This window comes from Rhincodon typus, chromosome 1, assembly GCF_021869965.1.
Source record: "Rhincodon typus isolate 14 chromosome 1, sRhiTyp1.1, whole genome shotgun sequence".
Taxonomy (NCBI): Eukaryota; Metazoa; Chordata; class Chondrichthyes; order Orectolobiformes; family Rhincodontidae; genus Rhincodon; species Rhincodon typus.
The window spans coordinates 19,762,201-19,776,777 of record NC_063332.1 but is presented as its reverse complement, the minus strand read 5'-3'; the positions used below and the strand labels follow the sequence as shown (position 1 = coordinate 19,776,777).

The 14,577-nt window shown below is 41.7% G+C and overlaps 2 protein-coding genes across 2 annotated transcripts; one reads left to right on the top strand and one right to left on the bottom strand.

Moving 5' to 3' along the window:
* The first annotated feature begins 1,502 nt into the window (after positions 1 to 1,502).
* On the top strand, positions 1,503 to 6,551 carry LOC109915104 (neurophysin 1-like). The gene is made up of 3 exons (XM_020514704.2): positions 1,503 to 1,622; positions 4,253 to 4,457; positions 6,394 to 6,551. Exons 1-3 carry the CDS (start codon positions 1,503 to 1,505, stop codon positions 6,447 to 6,449), a joined length of 381 nt encoding a protein of 126 aa, XP_020370293.1. The 3' UTR covers positions 6,450 to 6,551.
* A 415-nt stretch (positions 6,552 to 6,966) lies between these two features.
* On the bottom strand, positions 6,967 to 12,822 carry gnrh2 (gonadotropin-releasing hormone 2). The gene is made up of 4 exons (XM_020514705.2): positions 12,751 to 12,822; positions 10,048 to 10,226; positions 8,118 to 8,201; positions 6,967 to 7,031 (listed from the first exon to the last, which is right to left on the bottom strand). The coding sequence occupies exons 2-4, from the start codon at positions 10,183 to 10,185 to the stop codon at positions 6,993 to 6,995; spliced, it is 261 nt and encodes an 86-aa protein (XP_020370294.1). The 5' UTR covers positions 10,186 to 10,226; positions 12,751 to 12,822; the 3' UTR covers positions 6,967 to 6,992.
* Positions 12,823 to 14,577: the final 1,755 nt, after the last annotated feature.

The following is a 14,577-nucleotide window of genomic DNA, read 5'->3' as shown; positions in this document are numbered from 1 at the left end:
AGTCCACCTGCTGTATGTAGACCCACAATCCCATTAGGGACAGAGTTACAGGATTTTGACCCAGTGACAGTGAAGGAATGGCGATATATTTCCAAGTCAGGATGGTGAGTGGCTTGGCGTGGAACTTGCAGGTGGTGATAATCCCAAGGATCTGCTGCCCTTGTTGTTCTAGACAGAAGTGGCCATGGGTTTGGAAGGTGCTGTCTGAGGATCTTTGGTGAATTTCTGCAGTGCATCTTGTAGATAGTACACACTGCTGCTACTGAGCTTCGGTGGTGGAGGGAGTGGATGCCTGTAAATGTGATGCCAATCAAGTGGACTGCTTTTTCCTGGATGGTGTCAAGCTTCTTGAGTGTTGTTGGGACTGTACTCATCCAGGCAAGTGGGGAGTATTCCATCACACTCCTGACTTGTGCCTTGTAGAAGGTGGACAGACTTTGGGGAGTTAGGAGGTGAGTTACTTGCTGCAGTATTCCCAGCTTCTGACCTGCTTTTGTAGCCACTGTGTTTATATGGTGAGTCCAGTTGAGTTTATGGTCAATGATAACCCACAGGATGTTGATACTGGAGGATTCAGTCATAAAATGTCAAGGAACAGTGGTTAGATTCTCTCTCACTAGAGTTGATCATTGACTGGCATTTGTGTGGCATCAGTGTTACTTGTCATTTGTCAGTCAAAGCCTGGATATTGTCCAGGTCTTGCTGCATTTGAACTTGGATTGCTTCAGTAACTGGGGAATCATGAATGGTGCTGAACATTGTGCAATCATCAGCGAACATCCCCACTGCTGTCCTTATGATGGAGGGAAGGTCTTTGATGAACTAGCTAAAGACGATTTGGCCTAGGACACTACCTTGAGGAATTACTTTTTCAGAAGGGACCTGCCTGTTCTCGTTAACCTGCTGTAGAAGCTTAGCACTGCACAGTTTCCTGCAAAATATCTCCTCACAACCCTGGGTTCATACATTACGTTAAAAGGAGGCTGAGGCAGGAACTTTGCTGACTGTGGTTACACACTAGCTGACTCCCTGTTGAGTTTAGGCCACATTGACAAGTTTCCGATGTGATGTAAATTGTTAACAGACCATGTTGCACACAGCCTTTTGAAACACCTGGAGATGTAGAGCCAGCAAACATTTCCAAAGGGGCAACATAAAACATGACCTTCTTGCGTCAGGTTCAAAAGAAGTAACATTTAATTGGAAAATGATATTCAGATACAAATGTATTGTACTCATATAAATTAATTTCCTTTCTTAACTAATTGCAAAAATAAAGCATTCATCAAGGTTATAGAGTGACCTCAGGTGAATCGTGTGTGGCATTATAGATCTGTTCATTAAAATAGTTTAGAAAATATATTCAGCCTGTGCTAAATTAGCAAAACGATAGCACCTCCGTACTCAGAATGATTGCTGGAGAGTATAAATAAGGTGAGGATTCAAAGATGCTCAGTGCAGTTTGGAAGGTTTTCTGGGTCCCGTTCCAAAGGTGGGACATCATGCAGTCTGCCTATCTCACAGTTTGCCTCCTGTGCCTCATCAGCTTCACCTCAGCTTGTTACATCAACAACTGTCCTGTCGGAGGCAAGCGATCCATCATGGACATGGAGGTCAGACAGGTAAGGAGCAACTTTCTTTGCCTTTCTGTCAAGATATTTTAAGCACTGCTGATTCTGTTGAATGATTAGATTAAGAATTCAGAAAGAGTACAATGAATAGTGGAAGATACTGGACCGTTTCTTTTTTAACCTTTTGCTGCTGATTTATTTTGTTACATAGCTTGTATGCAACTCTTGATCAGAGTGCTGCTTCTAAATTTGCCAGCTGTTATAAGACAAATCCCAGGAAGGTCCGTCAAATACTCTCCAGTCTCTGACCATCCAGTTAAGCAGCCTTTTTAACCCATCTCCAATATTCTCCTTACCTAATAGACAGAAGGGGGTCAAAGAAAACTGGGGAAAAATGTAATTATTTTAACATTCCTAAGATTTCTCTGGCAGACCTGTCTTAGTGACTTGAAAACAAATCTTCAATTTCTGTGTTAGTGACCCTAATCTTTGTTAATAGTTTTCATAGGACAGTATTTAATTGATTCTTCTGAGCATGAGACATTACATAGACATGCATTACCCATTCTGTTGAAGCATTTCACAGAATAACTCAGCACATAAGGAGGGCATTAATTGTCCTTCTCAAGGGCATCTAGAAATGGGCGACAAATGCTTGCCCACCAGCGATGTCCAGATCCCATGAATGAATTTAAAAAATCAGACCTGTTCAAACTCTCCAAAAGAGCTACAGTTACTCCCACTCTGTTGTCCTTTCCCTATTTCAATGATTCATCTAATTCATTTTTGAACGTTCTTACTGAATCTGCTCTCCGGGCATGATCATTAAGAACAGTTCTCATCAGCCTCAGGTTTGCCAGTCACATTAAAATCACGGTTTCACATTAGGGAAACCACATAGTAGGCCGAAGGACCTGTTACTGTGCTGCACTGTTCTATCTTCTAACTCACACTCCCAGCCTCAGCCAATGCCATACCCCATCCTTGAAAAAGAAAAGCAGCCCGTTCTGTGCTATACATACAAAGAGGAATTCTGGGAGCAGTCCGATGCTGAGGGATCAGCAATCGGTGACAAGTATTCAGGTTACAGTACAACCAAGTTCAGGTAGTCAGAGAAATAGCATTGTTGTACTTTGGAGGCTATATGGCTGACACTGTACAGACCACAGAATGAGTGTCCACATTCTGCTTCAAACATTTCTGCTCATGGTGTACTTGGTAATATCTGGCCTTTTTTTTTCATTTTTTGTGGATGTAGGTATTGCTGACTCGGCCAGCATTCATTGCCAATCCCTAACTGCCCAAAGGGTTTAGTTATACAGAGAGATTTGCCACATAAAACAATCACATCTTTATATCTGTTAGTGAGTTTGCAAACTAATAGGGTTTCGCTCCCCCCCAAGGATGAGGAGGAAAGTCTGAATTCATTTAATCTCCCTTTCCATCTGTGAGAACAAATATTCTCAGTGACAGTTTGCTTCTTCCATCTTTACTTTACATCCCATACCCTTATCCTGCTGAGGTCAGTGGTTGTTGTTTGTGCTCAGTTCCCTGGGGACTGTTAGCACTGATCTCTCACTCAGGTAGATTTAAAGGCAGTGTCTAACAGACACCCCTTCCAATACTTTGAGACAAAGGTGACACAAACATTGTATTCAGTGTGAGGTTTCTTCCCCCAAACAGACAATCACAGAATCTCTACAGTGTGGAAGCAGGCCATCTGACACATGGAGTCTACACTGACCCTCCAAAGAGCATCCAACACAGACCCGTCCCCCCACCCTATCCCTGTAACCCTGCATTTCCCATGGCAAACGCATACAACCCACACCCTGAACACTATGGGAATTTAGCATGGCCAATCCACCTAACTTGCACAACTTTCAGACAGTGGGGGGAAACCAGGCCTCCCCGGTGGAAACTCACACAGACACAGGGTGAACGTTCCAACTCCACACAGATAGTCAGCCCAGGGTGGAATTGAACCAAGGTCCCTGGTGCTATGAGGCAGCAGTTCTAACCATTTAGTCACTGAGCCACCCTCCCTCCACTTATCCCTGTTGTTGGATTGAGCCCTGACTGGATTTGTCTAACTCTGAATGCAGTGCAGTTGGGGGGGGGCAGCCTAAGACAAAGTGAGTCTGTCTGTGTCCTCAGGGTCACATGCACCTCCAGAACCCTGGCAATCCAGTCGTCAAAATCCAGCTCGTTCAGTCCTGTTTGCCCACATATTTATCCATTAGGTGCATTACAGTGAGCTTTGGATCTGTAGCTGACCCTCATTTTTTGCTAGACGGTTGTGGGATCAAAGGTGAGGATCTTTGGGTGATGTTAAACCGAGAATCCAATGGGTGCAGGTACTATTTAACAAAGTGCAAGGGACAAACATTTATCCCTCAGTGAGCTACATTGCAATAGACTATCTCATCATTGAACTCACTGCAGCTTTTTGGGAATTTGCTGTCCACAAACCTGAGTCTGTAGTTTCCTACAAGTAACTCCACTCCATCAGCAGCAAAACAAACGCAGAGGTCAAAGACAGTTTGCATGTGCATGTCTGTTCTTCCTCAAAACATGAAGGGTTGGGATTTAGCTTCAAAGAGTGAAGCGTAAAAATTGCTTCTGCAGCTTCTCTGTAATTAAGACTCCAGTGACATAACCCCCTTTCTAATCTTTCCCAGTGCTTGTCATGTGGTCCTGGTAACAGAGGCCATTGCTTTGGAGCCAGTATTTGCTGTGGGGAGGGGTTTGGCTGCTACATTGGAACCTCCGAGACCCTGAGGTGTCAGAAGGAAGATTACCTGCTGTCTCCTTGTGAACCCAGTGGCAGGGCCTGTGGCAGCAATGGCGGGAAATGTGCCTCATCTGGAATCTGCTGTACACAGGGTGAGTAACTGGCTCATTAGTCCTAGATTGTTCAAAAGAAGAGCCTTATTTTATAGAATCCCTACAGCGTGGAAACAGGCCATTTGGTTCAACAAGTCCACACCAACCCTCCAAGCTGCATCCCACCCAGACACATCCCCCTACACTATCTCTGTTACCCTGGCTAACACACCTGACCTCCACATTGCTGAACACTATGGGCAATTTAGCATGGCCAATCCACCTAACTTGCACATCTTTGGATTGTGGGAGGAAACCAGAGCACCTGGAGAAAACCCATGCAGACACAGGGAGAATGTGCAAACTCCACACAGACAGTCACTGCCTGAAGATGGAATCAAACCCGGGTCCCTGGCGCTGTGACAGCAGCAGTGCTAACCAATGAGCCACCGTGCCACCCATCAAAGCTTCATAAAGGTAGATGTGTCTGTGTGTGTCTGTCTGTGTGTCTGTCTCTGTATGTGCGTGTGTATGTATGTGTGTGCGTGTGGTGTATGTTACGTGCGAATAGGCAAGAGAATAGCTCAAAAGTCATACTTTCATCGTCTATAATCAGAGTTAATTTGCATTCATTTGACTACAGTTAGGTACATGTTTTTTCCAGGAGGTTTCCATTGACATGGGTTTTAAATCATCTTGCAGCCCATCTGACAGGAATACCATTTATACCATCTGCTAAAAAACAGTGAAGAAAAATGGGGCAGCAGAGTGATTCAGTGGTTAGCCCTGCTGCCTCACAGCGCCAGGGATCTAGGTTCAATTCCACCCTCGGGCGACTGTCTGTGTGGAGTTTGCACATTCTCCCCGTGTCTGCGTGGGTTTCCTCCGAGTGCTCCAGATTCCTCCCACAGTCCAAAGATGTGCAGGTTAGGCGGATTAGCCATGCTAAATTGCTGTGTCCAGGAATGTGTAGGCTAGATGGACTAGGCATGGGAAAAGCAGTGTTACAGGGATAAGGTAGCAGTCTGGGTGGGATGGTCTTTGGAGGGTCAGTGATGACTCGATGGGCTGAATGGACTTCTTCCACATTGTAGGGCTTCTATGATAGTGCGTTGCAGGGTTCAGCATGTAGCACAAGATTGGAAGTGTCACTGAGACAACCAAAAAGGTGTGCAACAGGGAAATGCCACCTTCGTCAACCTTAAAAGTATCATTAAGACTGCATTGGCTGACCACAGTAAAACTGGGAGATGCTGCTTTAGTGCAAATCTCACTGTAAGTATCCTTCATCTAAAGGCTAATGCTCTGGGGACATGTTCCAATACAGGTACCACTAATAGTTGGTGAATTTGAATTCAATGAATTAATAAAGTCTGGAATTGAAAGCTAATTTTATTATTGCAGCCATGAAACTAAACGATTGCTGTAAAATTCATGTCGTTCACAAATGTAGAGAAGAAATTTTCCACCCTTACCTGGTCTGACCTACTCTAAACCCGAGGTAATATGGCTAACTCTTAGCTTCTCACTGAGCTGACTCAGTGACCTATTCAAGTTTTCTCACCACAGAAAGACAGCAATGGTTCAAAAAAGTGGCTCACCATCACTTTCTCAAGGGTATTGAAGAATGAGAAACAAATGTTGGCATTAACACCACCCATTGTATGAAAGAATTTTAAAAAGACATTGTTGGACACAGAAAAGGAAGCTCTGCTAGACCTTTCTTGAGTGTCACTGAATGTACAACATTCCACACTACAGCAGTGAAATCCCTTGTCAATCAGCCTGGAATTTAATGCTGAAATGGGAATAATTTTCATGAGCTTGTCCTTTTTCCCAGCTTTAATGATTTGCATGAACCTATTTATTATTGTTTCCTTATGTGAGCTCATTTGGAGCAAATGTATTCTAGGTGCTTTTCATAGATCCTTTGTAATCATTAAAGGAGATGGTTATTTTAGTACACATCGATTATTATTCTGTTCCCCTGTTGTAGAGAGCTGTGCCATGGATCCCACGTGTGACACCAGGACCATTTTCCCATCCGATTAATGTGTCCATTCGGAGGAACCCTGAACCCAAAACCATGAAATGTTACCTGAAGTTTGACGCTGAAACACATTGAATACAATCATCTTTTAATGCAAAATAGAGAGAAATGATAATTTGTAAAGATTTTCAGACATGTACAGTTGCTTTAGCTTAAGGCAAAATAATGCCAAAGCTTGGAAAAACAGTTATTAAATAAAACACACCAACTGTTTATATCTCTTTTCTTGAGTATTTCTCATATTCAAGCAATGGCATTTGAGAGTTGGTGTTATCGATACATGGCAAAATAAAGTCCTTCATTTCACAAGGTTGAAATTAAAATGCCAGAAAGGGAAGTCTATCTGCAGTGTTTTCACAGATGTCACTCAAACAGCCTCACAGCACCATTTAATAGTCTTCAAGCCAAGTACATGAGATGAGCTTTCCTTTGACAGAAACTCATTGCAGAATTTAAAATCATATTTCTGAGGAAAATATCTTCAGGCACATCAGCTTCATGAGCTTATAATTTACACTGGGGGCAATCTGAAAACAAGGCAGACTTCATTTCTTCTTCTGAATCTGTTGCACCAACATATCCATCTGATTTTACGACAGAGACAGGAATATAAAAGAGCAGAATGAACAAACTCATTATAATTTCATACTTATCCAGAATAGTGCTGCTTTCTTGATATGCTTAAGATCTACTTTCAATGTAAAGCTCAGTTGATTAGATCACTACAGTGTGGTAAGGCAACAGCATGGATTCATTCATTGCACCAGCAATAATACAGCAAAGAGACCTGCCTTATCACCTTGTGGAATGGTCACCTCAAGCCCTACATAAGCATCTATCTCTCTCTCTCAAATGGAGAGAGTTATTCTATAGTCCTTTGAGGATGTAACATTACACTTTCAAGATAAAAATCATTAATAATCTTCCTAAGGACAGTTGCAAACCCTGCACACCCACAGTTCTAAATAATAGAACTCTTGTTCTGGCTATAACCTTTAAATCCAGAATCACAGGAAATGAGCACTGATTTTGGCCTAACTGTACACACTCACTAAATGATGTAGCACAAAAGGAAGTGATGCAGCCCTTCATGTCTGGCCCACTTTGAAAGATCGATCCCATTAATCTCACCTCCATGTTGCCTCACAAATGACTTTGAAAAGTTTCCCTTTTTAAGTATTTATCCAATTCACTTTTAAAAGTTACCAATGAATCTACTTCCACTGTCCTTTCAGGCAGATGATAAAATGCTGGTGAATCTCCCCTGTTATTCTTTGGCCAATTACCTTAATCTGCATCCTCTTGTCACCAATCAGACTACCACTGGAACTAGTTTTGCCATACTCTCTCAAAAACTCTCACAACTTTAAATATGTGCGTTAAATCACTACTTAACTTTCTCAGCTCTAAGAATCTCAATTTCTCAAGTCCTTCCATGTAATTGCAGCCCCTTGTACTTAATTCCTGAACAGCAGAAACTCAACAAAAACAAAATCTGATAATTGACAAATATGCCTCTGAAATTTAACAAAATGGTACTGTAACCCTTGTGGGATTATGCAGTATTTTCACAATGTCTTCCCTTATTTGCAAAACCAGGTGGAATTTTTATATTGTTTATTCAAGCCACTATTCGTATTTCCTGAAAAAAATAAGAATGTTCTAATTACCACAATGCTCCTTATGATCCCTCTACGTGGACTTCGCAGCAACAGGCAACCCTCACCTTGACATAACTTGATTTCTTCTGAAGCCTAGGAAATGACAAGGAGCATTCAATTGAACTTGTGCAATACAGTTATCTTCGACCACCGTTTAGTCCTCCTTCAACCCCTTAACCTCCTCTGTAGAAGTAATTATCCCTGTTTCTTTACCTTAAGAGGTTTGGAGTAAAAAAGCCTGACTTACTACTTCAGTTATATTGAGTCTTGACTAGCCCCTGTCTGCAGAATTCAGACAAAACTAAAGTCAATTCAAATCAGAGGGGAAACACTCTACCCGTTAGAGTCATGCCTAGTAGTTATTGGAGGTCAGTCATCTCAGCTCCGGAGAATTTTACAGAGCTGACAGAGCAGAAACGGACGTGGGTGAGAGGCAAAACAAATCAGGGAGGAGGGAGGGCAGGTCTGCCTTTCTCCTTACAGGTGGTAGAAATCATGCATTTGGACATTTCTGTCTAAGGAACTTTGGGGAGTTGTTGCAGTGCACCTTGTAGATGGCCATACTGCTGCCACTGTGCATTGGTCATGATGGGAGTGAATACTGAAGCTGACAGCCAGCGTATCAATCAAATGGGCCACTATGTCCTGGGAGGCATTGAGATTTTTGTGTTGCTAGAGCTGCACCCTTCCAGGCAAATGGAAAATATTCCATCGCACTCCTGAGTTGTGCCTTGTATGTGGTGGACAGGCCTTTGTGGAGTCAGGAGATGAGTTACTGTCCATGGAGTTCGCAGCTTCTGACCTGCTATAACATGTACCTGGCTAGTCTGGCCAATGGTAACTTTAAAATGTCAATAGTTGTGGATTCAGTGATAGTGCATCATTGAAAATCAAAGGATGATGGTTCGACTCTCTTTCGATAAAGATGGCCATTGCCTGACACTGGTGTGGTACAAATTTTAACTGCCATTTTACAGCCAAACCTAAATGTTCTCCAGGTCCTGCTGCATTTAGACATGGACTGCTTCAGTGTCCGAGGAGTTGCAAATGGTGCTGAACATTGTGCAATCATTGGTGAATTTCCCACCTTTGACCTTATGACGGAGTGAAGGTCATTGATCAAGAAGCTGAAGATGGTTGGGCATAGGACATTACCCTTAGGAATGCCTGCAGAGATGTCCTGGAGCTGAGATGACTGACCTCCGACAACCACTAGGCATGACTCTAATGGGTAGAGTGTTTTCCCTCTGATTTGTATTGACTTTAGTTTTGTTCCTTGATGATACCACACTTGGGCAAGTGCTACCTTAATGTCAAGACTAATCAAACCCACTTTGCCTTTTGAGTTCAGCTCCCTTGTCCATGTTTGGATCAAGACACATGGGAGTTCCCCTCCAAGCCATTCCCCATCCTGACTTGGAAATATATTACCATTCCTTCAATGTCACTATCCTAGAACTTCTTTCCTAACAGAACTGTGGTCATACCGTTTCAATTGAAGTTATGGGGTCTACCAATTTCTTTCTAGTCCCTCTTGTTGACCGATCATAATAAATTTTAAATTTAAGCAAGTTGATGATATGACCAATTTTTAAAGTTCAGAGCTGTTAACCCCTCTCACATTTCTGTGCCTCTGCATTTGGTTAAAACCATCACATCTCTGACTTATTCCAGTTCTGATGAAAAGTCATTGGTTCGAAATGTTAACCGTTCTGTCTCCACAGACATTATCTGACCCTAATGGGCAATTCCAGAATTTTGTATTTATATTCCAGGACTTTCAACTGGAAGTAAAGATCCCTTGAGAATATCACTATGTTGCATATTCTAATAAATATAAATAAGTAAAGAGTTGTCAATTCCTTTTTGGTTGTTACATTCACGGGAAGCAGTTAGGATTTTAGCAAAGATTAAAGAATGCTGAGAGAGTAGGACTCACATCTGGAGATTGAGATAGACTCACTTCTCTCTTCCCTCCTGGATACCAACCATGGGACCAGTGTTGGGCTGTGGAAAACTCAGTGTTAACAATCAGCAGCAGGAATACCAGGAAATGCAGGTTTCTCTGGAAAGCCATTATGTTGCTGTGGATGAGCCTCCTATATCTGATTTGCGTAACTGGTGAAAAAAATAAGCCAGGTTCTGTAATTGATAAGAAACTGAAAGATTATCTCCAGTTACACCGACAATTTTAAGAGGCCATACCTAAGATGATCAAATATAATAGTGTAGAAGAAGGCAATTTTGGCCGTTCAAGTCTGTGCTGGTCCTTTCCTAGAGAATTCCTATTAGATCGCCATCTTCCCCAATAACCCTGCAATTTTTCCTCTTTCAAGCATTTGTCCAATTGCCTTTTGAAGGTTAGTATTGAAGCCATATCCATTGTCCTTTCAGATATTTTTAACCTCTACTTCCTCTGTTTTTCAGAGTCACTTGTTAAGTTTCTGCCTCCTCCTCCTTGCTTGGAATTTGGCCCCTGCTTCTCCTTCTCCTGGCAAACCTAGCTTAAACTCTTCCCAGCAGCATTAACAAGTGTCCCTGCAAGGATATTTATCCTGGCCCTGTTCAGGTGCAGTCCAACCAGGTATCACCTTCCCCACACTTTGACCAGATCAGTTACAGGGATGAGGGCTTATATGAGAGATTTCAGATATAAAATTAGGTTGAAGAAGATGGAGTAATTTTTCTCAGAGAAAAGGAGATTGAGGGGAGGTTTGAAAGACATGTACAAGATTATGACAGGTTTAAATAAGGTAGACAAGAATAAACTGCTCCCATTAGTTAATGGTATGAAGGCTGGGGGGACACAGATTTAAAGTTTTGGGTGAGAGACGTAGAAGATGGAAGAAAGAGCCTATTATTACGGTGAGCGGTAATGACTTGGAACTCAGTGCCTGTGAGAGTTTGTGCAGAGATGATGAATGACTTAGAAAAAGAAATTGGATGGAAGCTTGTGGGAAATAAACTTGCAAGGTGATGCTGATGTACAGCCAGGGTATGGGTCTGACTGCATTACTTTGCAGCGATCCAACAATGGACTCAATGGGCCAAATGGCATCCTTCTGAGCCACAATGACTCTATGGTTTGAAGAAGCAAGAGGGAGTTCTCACTAATTACCTGGCCAATATTTATAACTGAGTCAATCTCATCTGGTTATCAACACAACACCATTTTTGTGAAATCAGCTGCAGCATCTCCCACATTATGAAAATGACTGCATTTCAAAAGTGCTTTATTGTTTGTAAAGTACTTTCGGAATGTCCAAAAGTCATGAAAGGTGCTATAAAAATATAATTTATTTCTTCCCTTTATCAGTTAATAGGTTTAGCCTGGTGTGAAACTTGGTTTGGTGCATGAAACATTTCACCATTATGAGATGGGAGAAGTCACGTGAAACTTACATCAACTAAATAAGCAATTTGCTATGAACAAGGTAATTTGCTATACCTGGACAACATTAGTAGAATCGGAAGGGCTTAGATTTCAGACAGTATGAGATGCCAGCTTATTAATTAGCTCACACATTGCAACTGAAACCAATGACCAGTTAATTTGTTTTTTAGTTGGTGTTGGTTAAAACAGGAAAATCACCCAGGACAATGTCAGAATTCTGTTCTTTTTCTCCCGAAGAGTGCCTTAGGAGCTTTTATGTCCAGCCGAACAATATTGTTTTGGTTTAACACTTCAGCTGAAAAGCAGCATCTCCAATCTCCAGCATTTCCTTATCATTCCAATGAAGTGTCATCATGAAGTGCTCTCCAAAGGATTTGAAAAGGAACTCTCCTGACTTGAAGGTGGGAATACAGTCACTGATGTAGAAACATGATGAGCTGAGGGAGGTGTATCCTATGAGAGACTTGCCACTTCTATTTTACATTGGTAGTTTGGAGTACCTTGAAATCGAGAGTAAATTTCACAAGACATGGCTTTTGCTCAGGTGTGTACCCTCAAAGTGAAAGGGAGAGGCTATTACTTCAGAGGATGCAGTATTCATTCAAAATGTTTTAATCTTTAAGATTGTAAAGCAGAAAATAAACGAGCAGAGAATTTGGAGTACAATGTATGCTGCAGAGTCCACATTGTGCACTTTCCGTGCAACAATCCCCACACACTAAACATTCCCTTCGATTTCTGCCATCACGTTTGAGTTGAACACCAAGTTCCACAATATGAACATTTAATTTCTGAATTAATCTTTCAAGGTTATACCAGCATTTTAAATGTATTGGCTGGGATTTCCCATACGATACTTTAAAAAAGACTCACCAAAAGTGTCAAATAGTTAGTAATAACCCTAACAATTAATTAACCCTAGCCATTTATTTAATATTTAACCTACATTAAGAGATAGCAATATGATAAATCACATAGGATTCACCCACAAATAAAATTTAATGATGACTGTTTGATATGAAAGGCACTTTAGAAACAAAGTATTGGAAATCAATCTTATCGTTCTTCCCTAAAGTGAAACAATTTATGCATTTATTAAATTATTAATGGATTACAAGTCTGAAAATCCTTAACACTAATTAAATGAACAATTTTCAGTCAGCAAATCTTATGATCTTCCACTACTCATAAGAAACTTGACATAATTATGTCCAAATGTATCAAAGACTTGGAACTGTTAGGACTCACCTGTCAGAAGCTTGAGATTATTGCTTGCTTGCTTTCTTTCAGTAGACTGGTCGGAGTTTACTCAGCTCTCTCTCTCTCGGCATATATATAACATATATGTAACCTTTGGGGTTTGAGATGAACGTAACAGCTTCAATTTAGAATCATCCTGCATAATGAAGACCAATCAATACAATGTGACCGTGTGCAGACAGTGTCCAACATTGTGCATCTTCCAGCCTGGGAGTTTAAACTGTAGCACTCCCTGGAGAATGAGTCCACCTGTTTACACATCAGCATGACCAGTGGCGCTGCCTGGAGAGGTTAGAGCCAATGTGAGTCAAATGTTGCCAATCTTTACTCATCAACAGTTAAAACTTTGCTCCCAATCTTTCTCAACAACATTTCATCACTGTACACAAACATTACTGAAAATTGACTTTCTTTAGGTAAGTCAGTTACTAATATAGTATACTCTAAACCTCACAAACTTGCTGCTGTGAAATTTTGTAATTTTTATGATTTACATTCTTATATGTGTTTGTATAGATCTTCTTAAGTATTTATAAACATATTACTTTTTAAAATATTTATTCGGATGTAGGTGTTGCTGGCTGGGCCAGCATTTATAGCCCATCCCTCATTGTCCTTGAGAATGTGGTGGTGAGCCCTCTTATTGAGTATCTAAATGTGTTGCTAGACTATTCTAGAAGCAATATATTTTTATGGGTCCCATACATCAGCTAGATCAGGTCAGCAGATTTCCTTCCTAAAGGACACTTGTTGGTAGATGGACTGCAGCAGTTCAAGAAGGCAGCTCACCACCACCTTCTCAAGGGCAACTAGGGGCGGACAATAAATGCTGGCCAGCCAGTGACGCCCACATCCCACAAATGAAGTAAAAAGATAAGACACTTCTGTCATCCAGTGTATATTTTACAGGTCTGCACTTACCCTGAAAACATAGCTCAATACAAAATGCATCATGTGATAAATACCAAAGCATTGGCTCGTGTGTGATTTGTCATTCTGCTCCTCACATTTGGTCGACCATTAGATGAAATCATGGCCAATCTGTGTCTCAAATGTATTGACCTCCCATTTCACCTTCACTACTTAAAGCACTACACGTCTATGCCATCAAATGTCCTCAAACTTCAATCCAATCACCTCATCAATATCTGAGTGCATCCACACCACAGACCCTACAAGATCAATACATGTAACTCTGAGTGCTTCATCCAAAATTAAACCCTAAATGGGTCTAAACAGGACTACTAGGACACCCATTACTTAGTATGCTAGTCTGTTTATAGCCAAAGTTCCACTAGCCTTTTAAAATTTTTTATTTTACTTATTTACTAACACATAAGGCTACTTAATAAGAAGGCTGATGAGGACCTGTTCCATCACGTCCTTTCACTCTGGGGCAATTATAGTCCGTCCATGGATTGTTGGGGGTTTGCAAAGGGGGAGCCTGTAGAGCTAGTGGAGGGGTCAGAATCAATGCCAAAAGGGCTTGGGGAATTAAGGCTGGGGGAGAAGGCAGAGACATGTGTAATGCTGGGACAAGGGCGGTGATAGGTGGATTCTTAAGGTGAATGGGGGGTGGGGGGGCGGGTAGTAGGAGGAACTGCATCAGAGGGTAGAGTAGGTCATAGGAGTGGCTGGTACTCTGAGTGGGGATTTTCAATGTACACCACCAAAAGAGGTTTGGCAGCAGCACTACTGATTGAGCTGGTCAGGTTCTAAAGGACATAGTAGCTAAACTGGGTCTGCAGCAAGTGGTGAGGGAACCAACAAGAGGGGAACAACATATCCGACCTCATCCTTACCAATCTATCAGCT

Coding starts and splice junctions, on each gene's coding strand:
- LOC109915104 (XM_020514704.2), top strand. CDS start 1,503: ATGCAGTCTGCCTATCTCACAGTTTGCCTCCTGTGCCTCATCAGCTTC. Junction 1,623..4,252: donor TGGACATGGAGGTCAGACAG/GTAAGGAGCAAC, acceptor AATCTTTCCCAG/TGCTTGTCATGTGGTCCTGG. Junction 4,458..6,393: donor TGGAATCTGCTGTACACAGG/GTGAGTAACTGG, acceptor CCCCTGTTGTAG/AGAGCTGTGCCATGGATCCC.
- gnrh2 (XM_020514705.2), bottom strand. CDS start 10,185: ATGGCTTTCCAGAGAAACCTGCATTTCCTGGTATTCCTGCTGCTGATT. Junction 8,202..10,047: donor GTCTATCTCAATCTCCAGAT/GTGAGTCCTACT, acceptor GTCATTTCCTAG/GCTTCAGAAGAAATCAAGTT. Junction 7,032..8,117: donor GGATCATAAGGAGCATTGTG/GTAATTAGAACA, acceptor TCGTAAAATCAG/ATGGATATGTTGGTGCAACA.